General features: G+C 38.6%; 1 protein-coding gene across 8 annotated transcripts in view; it reads left to right on the top strand.

Annotated features, from left to right (window-relative positions):
* The window catches only part of LOC136864547 (serine-rich adhesin for platelets), a 709,539-nt gene that overhangs the window by 405,864 nt on the left and 278,936 nt on the right, over positions 1–24,739 (top strand). For 7 of the 8 annotated variants that reach the window (XR_010859329.2, XM_067141675.2, XM_067141673.2 and 4 more), the window contains exon 6: positions 19,848–19,969. Coding sequence is in view for 7 of the 8 variants with exons in the window: in XM_067141675.2 (XP_066997776.2) it covers positions 19,848–19,969 (122 nt within the window). In the remaining variant the exon portion in view is untranslated. Of the gene's footprint in view, positions 1–6,380; positions 6,522–6,808; positions 7,205–19,847; positions 19,970–24,739 lie in introns of those variants that run through there. The other variant, XM_068226327.1, reaches the window with a different exon arrangement.

The raw sequence follows: 24,739 nt of genomic DNA, 5'->3' as shown, positions 1-24,739 counted from the left end.
AATGGCATCCATGGGGCCCCGAGCTGTGTCCTGGCATTGCTTCCACTTATTTTTGGCCAGGCTCCTCACTTTCATCTATCCTATCCAACCTCCCTTGTTCAGCTCTTGTTCTCTTCCGATCCCAATGGTATTAGTTTGAAAGGCTTAGAGAGTCTTTCATTTTCATGCCTTTCGTGGCCCCTCTCTTTCTTTGGCAGATACCTTCATTTTTCGAAGTTTCAGATCCCTTCTGTTTTTATATTTGATTTGTGTTATTAGAGGATGGTTGCCTAGTTGTACTTCCTCTTAAAACAACAGTCATCAGCACCACCATGTTGGTTTTAAAGGATAGCTTGTGTCTCCGAGCAGAACTGCACTAGGAAAACAGTGATACTGTGTATCACTACCAACCCGTGGAATGCAATGTGAAACTGCTATTTTGAGGTTATACTTCATTCCTTGCAGTGGAACATTCTATTAACCAATCCTAACAAGCAAATACTCAAAAGTTCTGTATTTTAACCTAAATCGCTCATTGTATTCATATGTTGTTACTTACCTGTACAGGCTGTTTTTGGCCTAACATTTATTAAATGGTGAATACCTACACTTGTCCCTCATCACTATATGTTCAGAGTCAACCATTTCACTGATCATCTCGATTTTATACCAGAATATTAAAATACCACTCACTCTGGTTTCACTAATAATTTGGGTTATGAGTCAAAATACATTAATGGAAATAATCCCAATAATATGAGTAACTTTTATTAGTCATGTTGTCTGTGAAACAATTTACTAATATTATTCGGCATATCTACTAAACATTTCTAATTACTAATGTTATTAGTTAATATTAGTGAAAGATGTTTTATGAAACAGGGTCCAGACCCCACTTTCAGCAAAACTGAAGATTTCTTCCCCGTGGTTTTCAATTTCACACTAGGCAAATGCTGGTACTGAACCCAAATTAATGTCACGGTTGCTTTGTACCCTTTTTAATTCTGTTATCGCTAAAACCTTTCTTGGATTGGTGCGAAATTAAACTACTAGCACTGTTGCCAATTGGTTGGTGTTGTGTTTGATGTTGTTAACATTGAAATGAATTAGAAATTTAATATTCTGTATAATCCATCTATTTAGTGTAGTTAATTATATGGTAAATTGACAAATATATATATTTATTTTGATCGAGAGATAAATCGATACAGTCCACAAAGAAGAAGCCAGATTCAGTTGTTTCAGGCAAATTGTATTTCAACAGTTTTGAGTAAAATAATGCATTGCTCTCTTTGACCGGTTTATGTTGTGAAAAAAGATGGCAAAATTTATTCCTAGTGTAGGGCAGTAGTAGTAGTGATTTTGTCAAATGGTTTGTCGTTATTATACTAGGCGTGGTTAGTCTCTTGAATGGTAGATTGTATTGTGACATTGTTACATTGACCCATTGAAAACCACAAGGACTTTATATAGACAAAAGATCAACACCCACAAGTTTGCGCCCAAGAAACCGATGGCAAGAACTTTGAAAATAAAAAACGTTTGGACACAAAGATGAAAAGCCCATAGTGAAAGGATGAGAAAGTTTTGGGAAGATAAGAAGAACAAGAAGATCAACACCACCAATGCTAAATAATGGGTCTCCATGCTCCTTAGAGGGCCAAAGACATGTATATAATAATAATAATAATAATAATAATAATAATAATACATACCACTAACTACTTTGACAGTTTTGGAGACATTGAGGTGCCGGAATTTAGCCCTGCAGGAGTTCTTTTATGTACCACTAAATCTACCGACGTGAGGCTGACATATATGAGCACCTTCAAATACCACCAAACTGAGCCGGAATCAAACCTGCCAAGTTGGGGCAGGAGGCCAGCGCTTCAACTGCCTGAGCTACTCATTCCGGCAGTAATAGATTGCACAGTTGTCAAGGTGCAATACCAAAAAACCCGAACCCCGTGGCGCAACATCTCGAAAGATCCATGGCGTGTCAAGCAACTGCTGCTCAGTCTGAAGCCCTGCATATCATGAGGTGTTGTGTGGTCAGCATGACATACCCTCTTGGCTGTTATTCTTGTCTTTCTAGACTGGGGCTGCCATTTCAGCGTCAGATAGCTCCTCAGTTGTAATCACGTACGCTGAGTAGACCTCGAACCAGCCCTCGGATGCAGGTAAAAGTCCCTCGCTTGGTCAGGAATCGAACCCGGGGCCTCCAGGTTAGAGGCAGAAATGCTACCCCTACACCCTGGAGCCGGCAGGTATAATGCCACTGCACCTAATTTCTGAACATGTCCTTGCAGAATTTAGTTGCCAGTGCTGGTTATCAGCACTTGTGGAGTTGTTAATAAGCCAGTGTGGTGCAGTTTCTTGATACATTGTGAAAGTATAGATATAAGTGGGAGAGGTAGGATTTCCTGCTATCATTCACTGCACTAGAAAATTGAGAACAACGTTAATCATTTAATTAAGAGTTGAAATTTGTAATGTCTTATGAACTATCAATGATATAGCCCCCAGGTTGTTGACTGTTTTGTGAATAATGGAGACTTTTTTCAGTATGACAAATGATCATTTATATTTGTGTGCAGGGCTGGTATTGTTTTCCCCTCGTTGAATGGCAACCATCACCATCTTTATGTATTTCCCTTGAAGATAGGACTTTTATTTTTGTTATATTGCAAGACAGCCCAGGTGTAGAAAGCCAAGAATAACGGCTGAGAGGATTCACCGTGCTAACCATACGACATCTTGTAATCTGCTGACCTACAGGTTGTGGTGCAGTTACTTGGTAGGCCATGGCCATTTGGAACTGTTGCACCATGGGGCTTGGTTTGGTTTATTGGTTTTATATGTCACTGATTACAGAGTAGCTCAGATGCTAAAGTGCTGGCTTTCTGAGCCCAATTTGGTGGTTTCGATCCCAGCTCAGTCTGGTGGTATTTGAAGGTGCTCAAATATGTCAGCCTCATGTGGTAGATTTATTGGCCAGTGAAATAAATCCTGCGGGACAAAATTCCAGTACCTTGGCATCTGCAAAAAGCATATGGCAAGATAGCCATCATGTAAATATATGTTTTGGTGCTACTCATAGAACCGTTCAGTCCGGACTAAGCCGGTACCAACTATGGACCAAAAGCAGATGAACATTTTTCTTATTCATATCCTGTTTTTCTGTTAGTCCAAAGATGATCTGGCTGTAGTCTGGACTAATTTTAGGTAGTTTAGCTGAAAACTATCTTCATTAACATGGACTTCTTACGTGAAATTGCTTTAGTACACGAAATATGAGAGACAAGATGCTGTATGACATAGGACTGATATTCTCCCTTAAGTACGATGATATTAATTTCAAGAATGGATATAGTTTTGCCAAGACCAATATAAGAGATCTGATAGAACTTGTGCATGCCTAACTTATACGGGCATGCTTCTAATAGAGGGCTTCCTGTTGCTATCGAGGACAGAAATATCACTGCCCCACATTACACAAGAGGAGAAATCCGAAGTGATAACACAGATTTGCAAGGAATTTGTCATCCCACGGCCAGCCCAAATTAAGTTATTTAGGATGTCTAAGTTACCATTGTCTCAGTTTTCTCTCGAAGAGGGCAGATTACTGACAATGGGAAAGTTTCAGTTGTATCAGGATATTGTTTGTATTAATGGCCTATAAGGGGTGTCTGAAAATAAGGTACAGGAAATTTATGTGCATAATGTGGCGATCTTTGTGTTTATTATGTCGAAAACAAATAGCTATTCCTACGAAAAAAGGGAAATGATGACATACACTAAAGCATGTAAATAGTGCCACACAACAAGCAGAGCGCAGGGAAGCGTGGTATAAGATATTTGTGGCGTCAAATTATCGAGACCGAACAATCATGAGCAGTAAAGGTAAGATAGCAAGACCTCAACTGAGTAGCGTACAAATAATATTTGGGCCCGTATTTTCCCAGAGGATTTCCGTAGTAGGTACACGTAGTATAATGAGATGGAATGAAAAAATAAGAACTCCCAAAATAACAGGTTTCAATAACAGATATATTGTAACGACAACAGAATGGAAACAAGAAGCATATACAACAATGAGTAAAAATAGATATCTTTGGCTTACACAGGTACTGAAAATAGTTATAATAATGGTTATCCAGTTAAATTTCCAAGGACTAGATTTGGACAGGTTTTTACATAAATTGGAGTCATCCACACTAAAGTACCAAAACTTTGAAAAGGCCTACTCAATCTTTCACAAATAGAATGGAACATTCCGGAAATTAATATAAGTACAAGTAAAAACAATGTCTAATCCCCAAAGGTCAACCAGGCTTGCTTCAAATAAGAAAGATGACAGAACATTTCAAAGACCAGAGAAAATACACTATTCGATTCGCAGACCACAATTTCACAGTGATTAGTTTTAAAATCTTCATAACAAAAGGTAGAAAGAAAGAAAAGGGGAAAGGACAAGGGAAAACACGAGAAAGAGAAAAATATGTTAGGAAGCGAAACAAGGAGGATGAGAATATAAGTAGGGATCAGGCTGCATAGTCCCAGGGGCCGATGACCTTCGATGTTAGGCCCCTTAAAACAACAAGCAAGCAACAAGCATAGTCCCAGGAAATAATAACGTTGATTACACCACACGCAAAGTTCAAAGTCACGGATAAGGTTGGCAGTCCACCACTCCCTTCTTACACACTCGGAGAAAAAGTCTCAGAATGAAAATTTGTGCACCATAATAGTATTTAGACGTTGAGTCCTGAAGGGACTAGAGTTCAGAATCAAATAGGAGTAAAGCCTCTCAAGGCAAGGAAAATGCAAGTATTGAAAACATAATGTAAAATACTAGTCTGCTCACCCGGTCTGAAGAGGAAGGAGGAGGAGGAGGAGGAGGAGAAGAAGAAGAAGAAGAAGAAGAAGGTTAACAGCACATGGTCCAGCCGTGCGGAATGCAGGAGCTCCCATTGCCTATTACAAAACACGAAACACACCTGATCGCTGGTCGAAGGAAAGCGGCGAGTATATATACGCCAGGGAAGGCAAGTCTAGAAAATGCTGGAGAGAGGTGACGTCAGGTGGTGGCGTGGGGAGAAACGACAGCGCAAGCAGTAATGAGGCAAACTAGCAAGCAGGCAGAGCAGTATAATGTGTAGCAGAACGGAGCGGAGAAGTATGCTTAAGGTAAGAAAAATGTTGAGATTGGGAGCTCGTAACAATAATAAACCCAACAAGAGAGGATCTGTCATCCATTTTTCCTTGAACTGTTTTGATAATCGCCAGGCATAACTGGTTCATCTCTCTTATGTCCTGTGTTGTTGTGCACTGAAATCGCAATAGAACGTTAGCGGTGAAGAATTTTAGTATTAGCACTAACAATTCCCAAGAAAAATGCATGGGTTACGCAGAAATGATCAGACTATCTACTAGTGAACGGATTACAGGCATGAGCGCTTGACTATGGACCGCACAGTATCAGCTGTTTACATGTGATGTGCAGTTGGCGAGCAATACAGTAGTATGCATTGCGTTACTCAACAGCGGAGTGGACAAGCGGGCGTCAGGAAAGATAAATTTAAAGCATCATTTCCTGTAAGTTTTCACGTTTGTGCCCTGCGTGGCGTGAAACACACTACAGAAATGAAATTTAAAATATTAATGTTCACAGTATGTACGGTACATAAACAATTAATAGAAATCAATTATCACTAAGCATATCTCCTCCATGGTCTAAGGACTCTAAGGGGGCTGTCACACAGGCTCGATCGAACGACTGCGATCGACCGACTAAGAAAACAAACCTACAGAGGGCAGTGGCACCAGTCACACAGCATCGATCGTCAGCGATCAACTACGAGCGATGAAGATCGACTGGTTTGTAAAAACAAACGTGTCCGTTTTTCAGTCGCAGTCGTTCGATAATGGCGGACGCAACATAGTCATCTGTTGATGAAATCGAAACATTAATTTGCTTAGTGTATGAAAACAAAGTGGTGTATAATCCTAGACTCCCTGGATATAGTAATAGGGAGACCGTGAATTTTGTATGGCATTCTATAGTGTGGAGAATTGGGACAAAAACTGGTAAGTAATTATTAGATTTATTACGATTATCTTATGAATAGTGTTATCTTAGATTATTTATTGATAAAGTATATTATACGGAATAGAGTGGTAAAATGAGTTACACTAGGAGAAGTAGTAATTATCATTCTTGTAACTTAATTGAAGAAATGTTTGGAAAACATAAGCAGTGCTTTCCTAACCTCCATCTCGTACCTAATGAAATGAATACCATTGTTTGCTTTAATGACAAATAAGTGTAGGCCTATGCCATAAGTAGGCCTACTACATGTATATTTTCTTTGTCACAATATTCTGATTCATTGTTTCAGGAAAATGTTGCCAGAACATGGCAAATTCTGAGGGCTGGATATCGAACTTGGAGAGATAACATCCTCCCTCTCCTCCCAGGTTCTGCTGTACAGAAAACATAAAATGGGTCTACTTCAATGCCCTCAACTTTCTGGAAGAAGGTACAGTTCTGTAATATTTATTTTTAAAAGTAGGCCTACATTACAGACCAGTGTTCTAGTTGTGAAAGAGTGAGGGGAAGATTCAGTCTGTAGGCCATAAGTTCCACCCATCTGTTCATTAATTTATCAGATATAACTGAAAGTAATATAATATAATCTAACCTAGCAATCATCTTACTAAAATAATTATTGAAAGTAACAATTTCTTAAACAGAAGGCTTGTGTCCAGACTAAAATGTAGCTCCAATTTAGAAGAATTGCATTAATATGTTGTTTATTTTTTTCAGTTCTATAACAAACACATCTATGGAAGTGGCACCTGGTGTATGAGAGCCTTTTCACCAAGCTGAAATATAGGAGGAGGAAGCAGAAATAATTTGTGTTGGAGGGGTTTAACTCCTACAGTTCAGAAATTACTGAAGGGACTTCAACTTCCAGTCCAGTGGTTTCTGCTTCTACAAACAGCTTTGCCAGCAGTTAAAAATAAAAGAAACAGAAATGTGACAGTGATGTGTTAAGTGAATATTTAGAAAAGATACTGAAAACTGAAAAGAAAATATAATCAATGTTATTTTTAGTGTCTTCATGATGACATGGAAAGAATGAGTGAACTAGGTCGAAGGGTTTTCAAAGTTAAAATTCAGAAACTGTTGTATACAGTGTTAGACCAAGAAAGAATCTAATAAAATTTATGTTCTTGAGAAATGTTCTACTTTTTAAATAAAATCATTTTTTTTATACTTATCTATCAATATTTATTGGAATACTCAGTGAGTTATGTGTATTAGGACCTGATGGGAAAGAACCTTAACTCCAATTTTTATTAATTATTAGCATTATTACAACATCTTAATTTGTATATTTTATGTGGTAGAACAGGTATGGTTTACAAGGAAAGGAGTTTTTGAAATACATGTAGTAGGTCCTTTCTGTGTGTATGTAGTAAGCAGTTGTAAAGCACAGGTGGTCTGAAACCAGACCAGCGTATTGATAGTTCTGTCCAAGAGCTGACTTCCTTCTTACGGTATACTGTTGATCACAACTGGAAACTCATTGCACTAGGTTTGTACAGCACAGGTGGTCTGAAACCAGACCAGCGTATTGAGACTTCCTTCTTACGGTATACTGTTGATCGCAACTGCAAACTCATTGCACTAGGTTTGTACAGCACAGGTGGTCTGAAACCAGACCAGTGTAAAGACATTAGTAGTTTTGTCCAGGAGCTGACTGCCTTCTTACAGAATACTGTTGATCACAACTGCAAGCTCATTGCATTGGGTTTAATGCATCTGTGTTCAATGTTGCTTGCTATACTGCCATCCTGCGAGAATACACATCCTAAATACCTATTTGAAATTATCTACCTGTTCCAGTTTTGTATTCTCAACCTGACATTCAGTTCTATTTTATCTCCTCATTCCAAGTACTCTCCTGCCATAGTACCTGTCTGCACCAGCAATCACTACTTTCATGTCTGTTACCGTACTTATAATTTATTAATAACATATAGGCCTACAGAGGGCATCAAGGTAGACTGCTTATTTTATTTCTTGTGCTGTAGATCCATTAATATTAGATTGCACAGTTTCAATAGACCAAGTTGTTTGCATAGGACAAAATTCTTACTACAGTTATACCTGACAGAATCCCTCCCTGCCACCTTATAACTTTGTAACTTAGGTAGCCTTTATCTCCTCATTCCAAGTACTCTCCTGCCATTGTACCTGTCTGCACCAGCGATCACTACTTTCATGTCTGTTACTGTACTTATAATTTATTAATAACATATAGGCCTACAGAGGGCATCAAGGTAGACTGATTATTTTATTTCTTGTGCTGTAGATCCATATAAACAATGAAAAACAAAGATGAAAAATTCATTTGTAACTATTTTGACAGATGTTTCCACCAAAGTTTTGTAGATTTTAATCTACAACATAAAAAACTGTATTTTGTGTGATGTGATATTAAGGGGATATGATGGCAGAATATGTACATTATTTATAAAAAATATATTCATATGACAGTTACATGCTTGTAATAAAAGGTTGAGTAGATTAATTACCCTGTAAGTCAATCCAAGATCTTACAAGGCCCATACACCCTACTCTGTCAAACATTCATTTATATAATTGGTATTTACAAACAGTTTTGACAGGCAATGTAAGATATAGCAAAATTAAATCATTTATCACCTGAGGCCTAAATAACATTTTACTGTAGACGGCAATAGTAGTCTATTTAGTTGTTAGAAAGGCATACTCTTCACTTCTAAAAATAGAAGGCAAGGTGCTTGTTATTAGCACCTATTATTTTTTGCAGTGGTTGGTTCTCATTTTTGGTGAAATTGAAGGCAAAGTTTTCATTTTCCTTGAACTGATTCATAAGGAAAGTATTTCAGGATGGATAGATAGGCTTGGTCATGTTCATATCAGTAAAGAAGTTACATATGAACAATACACAGAAAGGCAAAATCAACATTGAGGTAAGAAAGAGAGTCCTACCAGACCTTTGTGGAAAAAGTTGTTACTCTGTACCAAGGAGTTTACCAGTAACTTGGATGGAAGTGCAGGATTTATATTAATTGGCTTATTATTGCCAATTGAGCAATTAGATCAGCTTGCCAGTGCAAAGTTTGGGGAGACAGTCCTTTATGCTTAGTGATGAGGGTAATAAACAAGACCTTGTGTGTAATTTACATGTAGTTTTGACAAGTATCAGTCTATTACACTGCCAACGTACTTATTAGAACAATATTCCAGAAGCTTTTCCTATAGTTATTAAGCTAGTGTACAGAGCACTAGCCTCACCTGAACTCCTCAAGAAATGTACACATATGTTAATACACAGAATCCTAAAGAGAATTTACTTTGGAAGAGATGTCCATAGACAACCTTTCTTCACAGCCATTTGGTAAAATTAGCTGCTTTCAAAGCTGCTGTAGTCTTCAATGATATAAATTAAGACAGGATTGTCATTCTTGCAAAGTTTGGATATGGACCTGGATTCTTTGCACAAAACACAGTAGACCTACAGAAATTCAGCAACATGCTTGTCATGAAAGCAATATGATACTATTCTGAACATGGCACAATAACAAAGAAGAGGAGAGGCGACAAGAGATTTGCAGAGGATCATGAGGGAGAGAAACAGTGTAAGGAACTCCATTGCTTTTATCATTTTCACAATATTCTGAGCATATGTGCATTTTTCTTTCTTTCAAAATTATTTACAGGATTGTAATGAAACTTGACACACTATTTCTACATTAGGTAATGTAAATTTTGACTGGGAGCATTTCTTGATATGTCTATTATTTTGGTAGGTGGGATCTCACCAAGTGGTATGAAAAAAAAAAAAAAAAAGCTGTTAACCTCCATCTAATAAACACCTCAAAATATCATTTGAAAAGACAGTAATTATGCCCCAGGATCCAGCATCATTAAAACAAATAAGCATAAATGGTATTAGTCTTAATATTTGAAATACAATGAGCCACTTTTGTGAGGCTTTTGTTGGAATTTTCACCCTGTTAAGAATTCTGGCTGTAGTGCTCTATGAATGGCATCATATATAATAGGAACAAATCCACTGATGTATTGTGAGCAATCCTAAATCTGTATGAGTCACCGATGTCCAGAAACCTGTAGGCCTAAATAAATATATTTCCACTGTTGATGGTAGCACCTTCAAATTATGAATTCAAATTGATGTACATAACAGTTTTCAGTCCTTTTTATCAATACTTTATTAGAATCCTGCAGAATGCCACTAATCTTTTATTTGATATATTTTGCCACGGACATACAGTAGTTGTTTCGAAGGTGAACATCACTTTTGACTTTAAACCTAAAAAAATCGTTGTGAATATTGAATTTAACGATAGTGTCAGCCTCTCCTCAGAACTTATACTTTTCCTGTAATTTGTTTGCCTGATGTTTATTATTGACTTCATTTTTTTCCTCTAATTCCTTATACCGTAATTATTGATGGGCATTCGGTACTAGTTCCTGAATTTTTCTTCGTCATTCCGCAACGAAGGCACACTTTGGTGGAATTCTCCATGGCTCTTTACCTTGTTCACTGCGATCGTCTGGTTCTTTCCTTTCTCCTAATATATTCATAGGTTAGAATCATATTTCCACCCGAATTATCGCTTTCACAACACATTCTTTTTCTCTCATGAATATGAATACATCTGTAGCCTGTACGGTACTGGGCGGGAGTATCAGCTGTTTCCGTGCAGTCGATCCCTCTCGATCGATGAGCAGTGTGACAAGGTAAATGAATTTAGTCGTTAGTACTCGATGCCAGTTGGTCGCTCTTGATCGTTCGATGCCCTGTGTGACAGCGGGCTAAAAGTCGAGCTCTAAAAGCCCGGGCTCCCCACTGCCAGCAGCCCTGAAGATGGCTTTCCGTGGTTTCCAATTTTCACACCAGGCAAATGCTGGGGCTGTACCTTAATTGAGGCCACGGCCACTTTTTCCCCCCATATCTGGGCCTTTCCTATCCTATCGTCGCCGTAAGACTTATCTGTGTTGGTGCAATGCAAAGCAAATTGTAGAAATAAAGGCCCGCCCTGTTATGTCAGGAAATCTATATAACGTAAAGATGTTTGGCGTTACTAGTGGTGACGTGTTGTTAGGAAGAGGTACGTCATACGTTTCGGCTGTGGGAGTACGTCAGTCGAGAGCTGGACTCCATAGTCAGAGAATACGGATAATACAAGTGGGCCATGTAACATAAGTTAATTTCGTTCATCAAAACTTACCTGAAATGTTTTCCTGTTAGTCACCATTTCTTAATTCTTAGTTTGATTTTTATTATCCACTTTACCGAGTAGAAAACTGACAGTTCAACTTCAATAAGAACTTGCATATGTGATATACAGTAGATGTTCATTCCCATAGGGAACCTGAAATATTTGTCCGGAATGAGTAAATTTATAATACCAATTTAATATTGGCATAAATATTTGGCATTACTAGTGGCGATGTGTTGTTAGGAAGAGGTACGTCGTACGTTTCGACTGTGGGAGCACGTCAGTCAAGAGCTGGACTCTATAGTCAGAGAACACGGATAATACAAGTGGGCCACATAATGTAAGTTAATTTCATTCATCAAAACTTACCTGAAATATAAATTTATAATACCAGTATAAATATTGGTATTATAAATTTACTCATTCGGGACAAATATTTCAGGTTCTGTATGGGAATCAACATCTATATCATCTGATGGCCAGGCAGGCATCAATTTTTGGTAATGAGAAAAGGTGTCTCATAGTGCATTGGCACTGCTGGTGGTTCCAATTAGCTTACGCAGTAGCCTCCACGGTGTGCACTAGCCATGTGTCTAGGCGGGTGCGCTATTTACCAACTGATGAGCCCAACTTAGCACACTGAGGTAAAATGCTGGCAACCAGGAATGAGTTAGCGGGAAAATTTATAATGTCCAATAACGGACCATTTTATTACTTGCATATGTCACAATAATTGCTGTAATTCAACAGTGTACAGATATCAGTTGAACTGCATCAGGGGACAACAAGAATATCACAGCAAAAAAGGCCTCTTGCTCAAAAGCTGTTTTAACAACCATCACCTCATATTTAAAATTTTCATCATGTTTTTTAAGGAAAAACTTTTAACAAGCAGTACATATTGCACCCGCCCCCTACGCAATGGTTCTCCGGCGATGAATCTACAGGGTCTTTAACTGGGTATAAATCAAGTAGGCATCATAAATATATAAGAATAACTTAACGGCATAAATGGTAGGAGAATACGGGTGTCACATAACGAAAATCGAATGAGAACACAATTTTAAGATAATAATATCAAAGGTTTTATCCTCCTGATGATTGCAGAATCTGATGCAAAATAACAATATTGAATATACATGAATAATTACAAATTTTGCAGTTAACATGTTGAATATTGTTTCAGTTGTTTTGAGGATGGTATTAAGTGCCATCGATATAAAATTTGATCATGACCTTGCATATACAGAATAATAAACAAATAAAATCACTCAAACTATCCCCATTAACTGTGGGGTATATTTACATAACTTGCACACAAGTCTGAGTATAGCCTATCCTAGATCTAGTACAAGAAAAGGAATAGACCGATGTAAAATAACACATACTAAACACACAGGATATTTCAACACAAAATACTCTGGTTTGGAATAGAACCCAGCATACACACAATCAACCCCACGATTGGAACCTGTGTTGACAAATTAAAATAAAATGCACTCACCACAGTGAAACAATACATAATACAATAGATACAAATGAACACAGATCTCCACAGTGTGAAGTTTGAACAAGTGATCACTGGACTCCGCAGATGGGCACTGAAAACCCTAACTATCATATTCAGTCAAAAATGGTTGCATTACACTAGCTAATTGAGTCTATCTGTGATCAAAGTACTTTAAAGACATGGTAACCTTCTTAATGAGTCACACAACACATAAATCACATGTCTTGAAAACGGGACCAACTGTCTATAACCTTGGCTATGTTTTGCCTCGCAAAAAGTTATTGCTCACTCTTCCTTGTACAGGGGTCCCCCTGGTGGGCGTGCCCCTATCACACAAATATATGGCTGCTTAAGTCGGTCAGCCGAAACACATCTTAACTCGGGTGCATAACTTCCCTCTCAAATATATCTTTAATCTGCCTTCACGGCTTTCATATTATCGTTGCTTATAAACTCATACATAGCCCTTTAATATACTAGTTCACAGAGGCATTTCATGTCATATTCAATTTCATAGCGGGTGTTCAATCTTTCCAACTCCGAGTCCTGGCTTCCAATCTGTACTCTATCCGTATATTACATTTCTCCCTGTGCATTGACACAAAAATTCACTACCAAGTAATTGTCGATTAAAAATACTCCCATCAAAGTTTCTACTAAGTTCTTAGGATGACATTACTACCTTTTCAACTCGCAGCCATTTATTTCATTTAGAACAAATTAAAATTCTCCATCTCTCGCCTAGCTACATGGGAGGACATGGTTTGAAACTTACGATGGCTAACTCCAGCACTCCTTCCATCTGACGACTAAACTACATCAAAATACTACTTGCATGCATGATGGTACACCTGGTTGAGTACCCATCAACATAACAAAAACGTTCCAATGGACACTACTGGCACTAACCATTCTACTCTGTCAAACCATGTAAAAATGAAACTAAAAAACAAACTGAAGGAAATTTCGAAATGAAAGATGAAGAATAAAATAAAAATCAAATCTACAGTATTTACAAAAATCTAATTCACTCAGACTTGTTACTAACTGAGCACTGTGCCATTAATTACGACCTTTAGATATGAAAGAAGCCCTATCAATTATTATTTACAAATTTAAGAACTTTAAATGGATATTGTGTTGTAATACGAGTCGTGCTAGTACAATAAGCGTACTCAGCCTCATCCTCAGGACACCTCGTGTAGCTACGGGGCACCCATAGCTCAGTCGACTGCTTCATAGCTTCCATGTCGATTGCTTTGATGACCAGGTCCGAACCGGAACTCCTAGGATGAAACACCATATTTCCTGGCACTGGAATCTCTTTGGTCTATGGGACACAACACACACTGTTAGACCCGTTAGTAAGTCTACACATGCTCGAGCCCTGCAGCAGGCTGCGCAAGGTGAGTTGCAAACTGCACATTATCATCATCTTTCCTTTCACTCTAGAGCTTTCCACATATATCTTGCACTTCCAATTAGCCCATTTTCCTCTTCTTTACGCTTCAGGATCTGCAATGGACTGAGAAACATTGGTCGCACTTCCAACTAGTGGCCCTTATTTGTATTGATCTCCACCTCTTGCAACACAGTACAACACAAACTTAGCGCAATCAGATTCAGTTCACAAATTTTAGTTGCGTTGCTCTTAAGCGATCTACGATATTTCTTTGTAGATGGACCTGTCAAAGTGTCCTTCCAAGTTTTAAAGATTTTATCTACAATCAAGACCGTGTATCTATAGTGCGCTTGTTGCTATTAACAAGTCTCTCAAGAGTTTTAATTACCAGAAATATAGTGGATCAACAAATTTTTTAACATTATACGTGTTCATCATTCTCATTTAAGATTGCACAAGACTCTCAAGATTCATCTTGTCAGAAATATTAGACTCATATTTTTAACTCTATCATTCTGCATTATTTTCTTGATCAGTAGTGTCTGTTTTATAATGTATGTGTAATGATTTCTTGTATGACATGTTCTTTGATCCTATTTACAATATTGGCTGATGATGACACTTGCCCAGTGTCGAAACCGGTTTCAAAATAAGTGTTGTGTTTTAATTAGAGTAACAAACTGTTTTTGTATTGAAAAGGTGGACACCTTAAACTTGTCCTTATCATTGCTATTCTGATTCAAACACACACTTTACAGCCCAATTTTCGACTCAAGGTCCCGGGATCAAAAATACTACTACAGGGTTATTAATTAAATGCTCACGTTTATTTTAGTGACGTCTTAATGTCAAGCCCTGTGTCTCTGCTCACGTTATTTATTATTATGAGGGTTCCAATAGTCCCTTCTTTGTTTTGAGTGATGACGGTAATAACAGAATTACGACCCAATAACCCAAACATGCACTCTCATATATCACTGATATCACTTCTTCTCATACACCAATTGTTTAAGACATTACCACTATTCTTTAAAACGGAAGTTCACATACAAAAGAAACCACCGAGCTCGATAGCTGCAGTCGCTTAAGTGCGGCCAGTATCCAGTATTCGGGAGATAGTAGGTTCGAACCCCACTGTCGGCAGCCCTGAAAATGGTTTTCCGTGGTTTCCCATTTTCACACCTTAATTAAGGCCACGGCCGCTTCCTTCCCACCCCTAGCCCTTTCCTGTCCCATTGTCGCCATAAGACCTATATGTGTAGGTGTGACGTAAAGCAACTAGCCAAAAAAAAAAAAAAAAAAAAAAAAAAAAAAAAAAAAAAAAAAAAAAAAACTGCTACTCGAAATGGTCACACGTCTGTTTCTCACTTGACAAAAACATGGACTACTGAGGGTTGACACTTCCCAAATTTTATATTAGCTGAGAAGTTTCCCCCTCTCAAATTTCCCATACACCCCAGTCTCGGTGTATTAGAGGCACAGTAGTGTGATAATCAGGTGACCAGTGGTCTTGTGCTATGGTTAGACTAGCCTGAACGAAATTTGATCGCAGAATCCCCAGTAATGAATAAATGACGGTCTTCAGTTTTCAGCTCGCTCACGGGATTCTCCCTGTCATGTGGGTGTTAAGATATTTAACACATGGCCTCTGTAACTTTGCACTGTTACGTAATCATATAGTCCTTTCAACAGGAGATTTTTACCATAAAGGACGTCATGCACTCTAAATAAATTCACAAATCATGAACAGCTCTCTTGAATCATTATACAGTGCAGTTTTTTAAAAATTGTTAATTCCTGTAATATAGAAAACGAAGTTGGCCAATTTGTTTTTAAGGATGGTGCCAAGATTATGATGCTAAAATGTTCACCTCTCCCACTTACCAACTGCTTGTGGTGGAGATAACTTTTCCCTCCTTTCCATCCATGGATTCCCTAGCTCTGCTTGGGGGTTGTATTTCCAATAGTTTCAAGTTCCGAGATCTCGCAAACTCTCTCCCATACAAAGAAATGCGTGTCCACTTAATCCCTAGTCCTTGGTTCATGTCCCTGTTGGGTACAATATTGTGTGTCTGCTGTTTTTAGTTTATAATACATGTTTTACTGAGGTTGACCGTATGGTGGGTCGAAACATGTCCATCTAAAGTTTCATCCTAATTGGAAGTAATATTGAGTACTGACTAGGAGGATAATCAACACAATTTTGTACAATTTGTAAGAAGTTCAACCGTCAATGCGGATCTAACATGAGATTTATAGTCTGTAACAGTTAAATTTAGCATGTGGAGTAGGGTGTCCCTTAAAAGGACAAAAACATTTTTTTTTTTCATTTATTGAAATGCATACCCCGTTATTGTGTTTATTAGTCTATTAGTTACCCAAGTACAGAATTTCAACTTCCTACATTAGTTTTAACCCGTGCCGACGGCACCTAAAAGTTTTAGAAAATGCTGCTTAAAGGGTCTCTTAAATGTAGTTGTAGATGATCACTCAAAACAATTACTTTAGAGAAATATAAATGAAAACAGAAATTTATATAATGCTCTTCTTATAAGTAACAAAAAAGATACAATTTTTATAGTTATTCATTTGGATATTTCCTCTTCAAAGTCTCTTTCTTACAGTCTGGGTAAATTTTTCTACGTTCTTGCACACAATGTAATAAGAACTGCTTCTGTTCTTCATCTACGGTAATCAAACCATGAAAGTCTGTCAATAGTTTAACAGCTCTTTCAGCTGTGTCATTAACTGCTTTTAAGGTAGAAACCTTCTTTTCAGCTTCCACAAATGCCACGTTGTCTTTCCATGAAGATACAATTTCTTGAAGGAAACCACTGTCAAGTTTCAGTCGTGAAAATAAATCTTTACTCTTGACAAACAAAATCACTCAAAGATTTCCCTAAAACAAGATAAAAATACTTGTAGTGCCTATAAATAAAACAAGTTCTAAATTAAATACCAGATTAAACACTACTAGTCTACTACGTACCATATAGAGAGCCAGACGTCTCTTCTTTCGATGGAACATATCTCTTTCCGGAGTCACCAAAGCTTTCTTTTTGTAAGTTTTCTACAATGTTTCCTTTAGTCTGCTTATCAATTTCGTTATCAAAAATTGAAAGGATGGCTATTTTCTCTGACAAGTACCACAAGTGTTGACTGAACTTGTTTAAAGCCGCATTGGAAATCAACTTGTGAACTTTCTCGTAATCTTTTAAGGTCTTTTAAAAACAAAAATCTTGATTTGGCGCTTTTATCGCCAAACTACATCCAAGCCAGGGCTTCACGTAAACTGCCACAATGAATAAACAAACATCTTGTAAAGCTTGTTTGTCCTTAGCGTTCATTTTAAACTGGGACTTCAGTAAACACATTTTTAAGGAGTAAATAGCTCTTGCCATCCATCGTACTTGATGCATTACATCAGGAGGTCTGATTTTTATTTCCTTTTTAATGTCTCCACCCAGAAAAACAATAGCGAGCTCATGAGCTTGCGATAATCATCTTGTACAGTCGATTTTGCCAGCTCATTGTTAAAAATTGTCACCAATTCAATAATATTTACACGGAGCTTGATAGCTGCAGTCGCTTAAGTGCGGCCAGTATCCAGTATTTGGGAGATAGTAACTTCGAACCCCACTGTCGGCAGCCCTGAAGATGGTTTTCCGTGGTTTCCCATTTTCACACCAGGCAAATGCTGGGGTTGTACCTGAATTAAGGCCACGGCCTCTTCCTTCCCACTCCTAGCTCTTTCCTGTCCCATCGTTGCCATAAGACCTATCTGTGTCAGTGCGACGTAAAACAACTAGCAAAAAAAAAAATAAATATTGCCTCACAGAGATGTTGGACAAAATCAGTGCACGGCTCGATGGCACTAGGATTAATATTCTTCCAGTTGTCTCAAACTTTTTGAACAGCGGAATATCAGGACTGCTAGTGATTTGTTGAATCTTTGATTCAAACACACATTTGAGCACCAGTTTGTAAATGTGATGGCGGCAAGGAAGGAGCAACAACTCTCTTTCTAGTTTTTGCTCTAAAAGCACACAAGCTCCGTTCAAGCGTCCTGTATTAGATGCTGTTTTATCACAGCACATTATTTGTACCTTATCATCCAGGCTCCAGTCATGAAGGGCATTTGACACTGCTTTTGCTTGCTGTTTGCCGGAAGAGTTGTCCAACTTCGGCACAGCAAGAAGTTGTTCTTCCTCGTCATATGAAGTAATAATTGGTAGGCGTTCTTCTTTAGAACTTTTACGTCCAGAGCAGGTAACAATTTTCCATCCCAATGAACAGTAACTACTTAGGGAACGTTATTCTGAAAATCGGATTTAATGGATCTCGCTGTATCTTTTCTCATTTGTGTTCGAATGCGTTGAATAGAAGATTTGTTGATCAGTTAATTATCAGAACTAAGACCAAGTGCTTCTACTACAGACTGAATTATGTGAACAGAATCTCTGATGCTTAGTTGACATCTGTCTAAAGTTGCAACTAACGTAGAAGTGATAAAATCTTTTCTTCCTCTTCTTATCGACGTAGCTAATGAACTTACAGATTGAGATGTGGATGGCAGAGATTCTTCCAGGCTTTCTTCAGAGTTGTGGATTGTTCTTCTACGTCTTCATGTGTATCAAAAGTCTGTAAAGTTGCAGATTCCAATGAGCTCACGGAAGGCATTTGCTTTAGTCTCTTTTTATTTTCTGCGAATTTTCTCAGCCGGGCCCTTTCTTCAATATCAGCCAACTTTTTGTCAACACCCGCTAGGCACCCGGCTCTCTTTGCTTTTGCAAAAATATTTTATCTTCTTCGATTTTTATTCTTTCAAGAGCATCAGCATGTGCGATATCGAATAAATTATCTAATTCAAGTTGAAAATTCTCTTCGCGGCGCCTATGTAAATCCTGAACCTTCTTGCTATTTTTTTGCAGTTCTTGCCAGACGTGATAAAGATCCACTAACTTCTTAACACTATTAGGCACAGCTCTAGTAAGTATCCTAGCCTTTTCCCAGAATATATTGCACTCCCAAATGACAACATTTGCGCTTTCACTAACAGTCAACTTAACCTCACGTATGTTGAAAAATAGAACTGCGAGAACTTGACGATTAGATGGTAATTTTGCACCTGTTATTTGGTGATTTAGTTCACCAACCAAGAAAATGCTTTTTTTATTGCTCCTTAGTTCCACTGACATCTTCGAAATATAAAACCATCCGTGATAGCTACCCAATAAGCGAAAACTAAGTGACAATAACAATAAGAGCGCACCACTCTTGTGACGCAACTTGTATGGACATGTTTGTGCGCGAGTTGGCACGGGTTGCACTGTTCCAAATAAGGAAAAAAGTTTGTTTTGGGTGTTTTAGGCCCAAATGAATAAAACAATAACCTATGCATTGCAAAATTAAAACTTTGAAAAATAAGACACCCGAATGTGGAGTCATTTATAGTGATGGTCAGTTTTAAGATGTACACCTGATTGCTTATTGGTTCTTAGTTTCTCATTAATGTATCACTTTTGTTATTCAGATTTCCTTCTTTCTTGTGTACAGTTAATCAGTTAATTATATTTAAAGTATCTCGTGTAAAGTTCAACTAATATGCTGTGTCAGGATATTGATCATTCATATAAATTTTTCATTTTGCAGTACTCTGGATGGACACCACAGAATAGGCATATATATCAACAAGTGCCTGTTAAGTTCCGCGTTCAGAATCGCCTTGAAACTATTGTGGAGCTTGTACGTGATGAAGTAAATGTGGATGAAGAGTAAGTAATGATTTTAAATAGATTACCTAATATTAATAAATTGTATTAATAAGATGGCGACAGTTGAACGTCTTGTTTGTTTGTATGGTCTGGTGGACAATAGATTAAATTTAGAGACAAGTTTTGTAAAATTTCCATTGGTTTTTGTTTGTTGTAATAAAACTGATTGTTTTATTCTTATGATATTTGCTCTGAAACTCAATCATATAATGCAAACACTGTTAGAAGTTACGTTTAAAAAAAATTGTATTCTGTTTTTATCAAAGTTTTGCTCTTGCTCTTTTCATTTAATCAATATAGTCAATTGTTGCATTCGTTAGTCATGTGTTAATAGATTAGAACAAAGATTGGAACACACAGTAGGTTAAACTCATTGACCCCAAACAAGTTGGCCATACGAGTAGGGTCGCGCAGCTTTGAGCTTGCATTCGGGACATGGTGCGTTCAAATTGAGAAATATGAAATTCTAGGTGTATGATTTATCTAAAAAATAATGTGCAACTTGATGTTTTTAGAGTATATGGACCTGGCAAGGCTGACACTGATGCGGAGTTTCATAAGATAATTGGCTATGTGGGAAACAACACATAATGGAATGTCATTGTAACGGGTGAACTCCCCATTTTACCAAATGTTAACAGGGAAGGGAGTGTGAACGACTGAACGCATGACCAATAAATGTTGAGCAAGTCAGTATGGGAAGGTTAGCTGAATCAGGAAGTGACGGGACCAACCAGAAGGAAAAATATTCTATACGTGGTGCTGATAACACCAAATGAGCTCTATAGGGAAACTGAAGTGATAATAAAGCTGTTTTTGTCATAGTTAAAAATAAATGTGATGGAAAGGAACGTTGTTAATATTGGGTGTGGGTTTTATTTAAAATTTTGGAAAATTTACCTTTCCGAATGCACGTAATTTGGGCATCACCGCTGGCGCGGCTTGGCAACAATGCTCTCTCCACTCTCAGTATACACTACTTCTGTGCTTGGCGTCAGTCTTACACACGTTCTCGGAGTATCAACATGAATTCCACCAAGCGTTTGCCATCTTTTACTGCGAGTGAGAAACTGAAAGTAGTTCGGGAAGCCGAAATTATTGGAAATCATGCCGCTGGTAGGAAATACGATATTGACGAGTCGTATATTCGCGATTGGGGAAGGAAGAAACGTGTGCTATTAACATGTGGTGTGTCAACCGAAAGCCGGCCCCGTGGTGTTGGGGTAGCGTGTCTGCCTCTTACCCGGAGGCCTCGGGTTCGATTCCCGGCCAGGTCAGGGATTTTTATCTGGACCTGAGGGCTTGTTCGAGGTCCACTCAGCCTACGTGATTAGAATTGAGGAGCTATCTGACAGTGAGTTAGCGGCCCCGGTCTAGGAAGCCAGGAATAACGGCCGAGAGGATTCGTCGTGCTGACCACACGGCACCTTGTAATCTGCAGTCCTTCGGGCTGAGCAGCGGTTGCTTTGTAGGCCAAGGCCCTTCAAGGGCTGTAGTGCCATGGGGTTTGGTTTTGTTTTTTTGTGTCAACCGAAATGTGTCGGCTAAAGGCATTAGAGTTCGCGAAGGAACTTTCATCGGAAGGGTTTAAGGCAAGCCGAGGATGGGTTTGTAATTTTTATAAAAGAAATGGGTTGAGCGTACAAAGGTGTACTTCAATTTCACAGCATCTTCCCGGTGCCTACGATGAAAAGTTATTGTCGTTTCTGCATCACATAATTCCGTTGCGGAAGGAAAATACGTATTTGCTTTCCCAAATTGGCAATGCAGATCAGACGCCAGTCTACTTTCAAATGCCAGTGGGCAGGACTGTGAATTTTAAGGGTGCGAAAAGTGTTACCATTAGAACAGGTGATAATGAAAAACAACGGTGTACAGTAATGTTGTGTATTCTCGCCGACGGAACCTAATTGCCGCCGTACATTGTTCTCGAGCGAAAGACGCTTCCTAAAAAATCTACCCACTGGTGTTATCGTCAGATCTCAGAACTCCGGCTGGATGGATAGTTCACTTGTAGAAGACTGGGTAAAGTGTGTCTGGCAACGTCGCCCTGGTGCATTGTTGGGACAAAAGAGCTAGGTTGTTCTCGACAGTTACCGCGGCCACACAACAGACACTGTGAAGAAACATATCAAGGATGGGAAAACCGACCTAGCAGTCATTCCGGGCAGGATGACGTCTATGCTACAGCTTCTGTACGTCTGCGTGAACCGTCCATTTAAAGCAGCCTTGAAACAGCTCTATACAGAATGGATGGCGGCTGATAATCACACACTGACGCCAACTGGTCGCATTCAGCATCCGGAAGTTCAGCTGCTTTGTTTGTGGATTTTGACGGCATGGAATTTTATCCCTAGAAACCTCATACGGAAGAGCTTCAGGAAATGTGCCATTTCTAATGCTGTGGATGGTAGCGATGACGGCATTTTGTGGGAAGGTGATGGTGATGGAAGTTCCGAAGTTGGTACTGGTGGTGGTGGTGATGATGATGATCATGATGAAGAATGAACTCGTTGGATATCGTTCTGGAAATGTTTGTTTACTTTTATTGGTATTTTCTAATCATTTGATGTGTGTTAGTAAAGATTGTAAATAATTTTGACTTCACTCTTTTAAAAATTTTGTTCTTTCAAAATAAGGGTGCGGGTCTTATTCGATGGCGGGTGGTATTCGAGATTCTATGGTAATGGTAAATAAGAACATACACAGCCCATGGGCTGGGTTTAAAGCATTTGTTGAGGAGTGTGAAAACAGATGTGTACCTTCAAAAGTAGTAAGGACACATTATACGAGGGTAATCCCAAAAATAAGGTCTCCTATTTTTTTATAAATACAGAACTCTGTTCGTAAGGCTGTTGGTCACAATATTGTGAAGAGTGTTTCCCATGCTCACATATAAACATGCGCACACCGTACTGAGGCACTCAGTCTTGGCTTGGCAGCTGTTGAGAATGGAGTTCCCATTGGATGTTAACACCGAGTGCGAAGTGCGCACAGTTATTCGGTTGTTGAACGTCAATTTCCGTCGAGACAGTCGTAAAAGTTGATTAAATCATGCATGAAGATCGGCGGATCACCGTGGATGATCTCTGCATTTTGGTTCCTGAGGTTTCCAGAAGCGCCACTCACAGAATTTTAACGGCAAGTTGAAATACCGGAAGGTGTGCGCGAGATGGGTGCCAGATGAAAGTTGAGGTTTACAACTTCCTGAACAGCATGGCGGTGAGCTGGTATGACATGGGCATACAAAAACTGTTATAGCATGTACAACTCATTCACCGAAATGGTGATTATGTAGAAAAATAGCTTAATGTTCAAGCTGTAAAATGATATCAACCATTGTAGAAATAACCAGATCTATGTATTTTTAAAATATAGGAGACCTTATTTTTGGGATTACCTTCGTATTATAAGAAGGAAATAGAGATCAAGAATGAGGTGCAGATTAGAAAGAAATAGAGTTAGTAATTGTTGTGGGAGTGAGGAGGAATAGAAGGAACTTACTAGGAAATATAATTTAGCAAAAAAAAAAATTCAGCTTAAGATAATATGATGGCAAACATAATTGACAGGGATATGAATTGTAGGGAACAATGGAAGGGTATGTATTGATACTTCGATGAAGAAATTGGTTCCAGGACAGAATTTCCAGCGAACTTTTAATTAACAAGGCAGAAGTATTTAATAATGTCATATATGGATAATGTCCAGATAGAGGAGGCTACTATAACTGGTGAATTACTGAAATTTAAGTATGATAATAGACATGTACAAAGATGTACAAAAGTTCAAAGATAGAAAAGCAGCTGGAATTGATGGAATTCAGGGGATATATTAAAGGCGATGTGCTGGGATATAGTGCCACATCTGAAATATCGTATTTGCTTGCATGTAACTTGCACTTTTTTGACAAAAAATAAGTGTGAACTTTTTCAGTGCGTGATATATGCGGGGATTTGTGTGCAAATGATCGTATTCGCAAAAAAAAAAAAATCATAAAATTTGCGTAGCTCAGTCTCCGAGCTATTCTCGCGGGCATCATTCTGGTCACCATCCCATACTGCATCATCCTGATTTCCGTCCAACACATTTGTGATGCCCGTCTTCAAGAACTCTTCACAGTAACGTCCGTGGATACCATAACCCATGCCCGTATAACCCAATCACACGAGTTCAACTGACGGTCTCTTTATTTTACCTGCTCGCGTCCGCTCATGCTTCCCTCCCACCATCCATTTGGTGTACAGTTTTCATATGTTGTCCTTGGAGGGCTTGTTGACTGAAATAACTAAGGGCTGTAGACAATGTGTGAGTCCACCAGGAATTACAAGATCAGTTTTAATTTCCTGAAGACGTTTCTTCATTTCTTCCATCACTTGTCCACGGAAACTGTCCCAGACTAGCATTGATGGGCGTCAAAGCAGTGCCCCTAGCCGTGCTCCCCACACCGTATGGACCCAGTCGTGGACAAGAGCTGTATCCATCCTTCCTTTGTCTTGAACCCGTACATGAATGCCTTTGGGAAACTTCGCTTTGGGCACTATTTTTCTTTTGAAAATAACGTATGGTGGCAATTTTCTTCCATCTGCGGTTATTGCTAGCATGACAGTGCAATGCTGTTTTTCACACTCATTTGTATGTACAAGCACGCTAGATTCTCCCTTCTTGTTGATGGTAGTGTTGCATGGCATGTCGAAGTTTATCAGGATTTGATCTGCATTGCCAATTTGAAATAAGGGGTAATTGTTTTTCTTCTGCATTGCTATCATA

Source organism: Anabrus simplex, chromosome 2, assembly GCF_040414725.1.
Source record: "Anabrus simplex isolate iqAnaSimp1 chromosome 2, ASM4041472v1, whole genome shotgun sequence".
In the NCBI taxonomy this organism is placed as follows: domain Eukaryota; kingdom Metazoa; phylum Arthropoda; class Insecta; order Orthoptera; family Tettigoniidae; genus Anabrus; species Anabrus simplex.
This window is presented reverse-complemented; position numbering and strand designations above follow the sequence as displayed.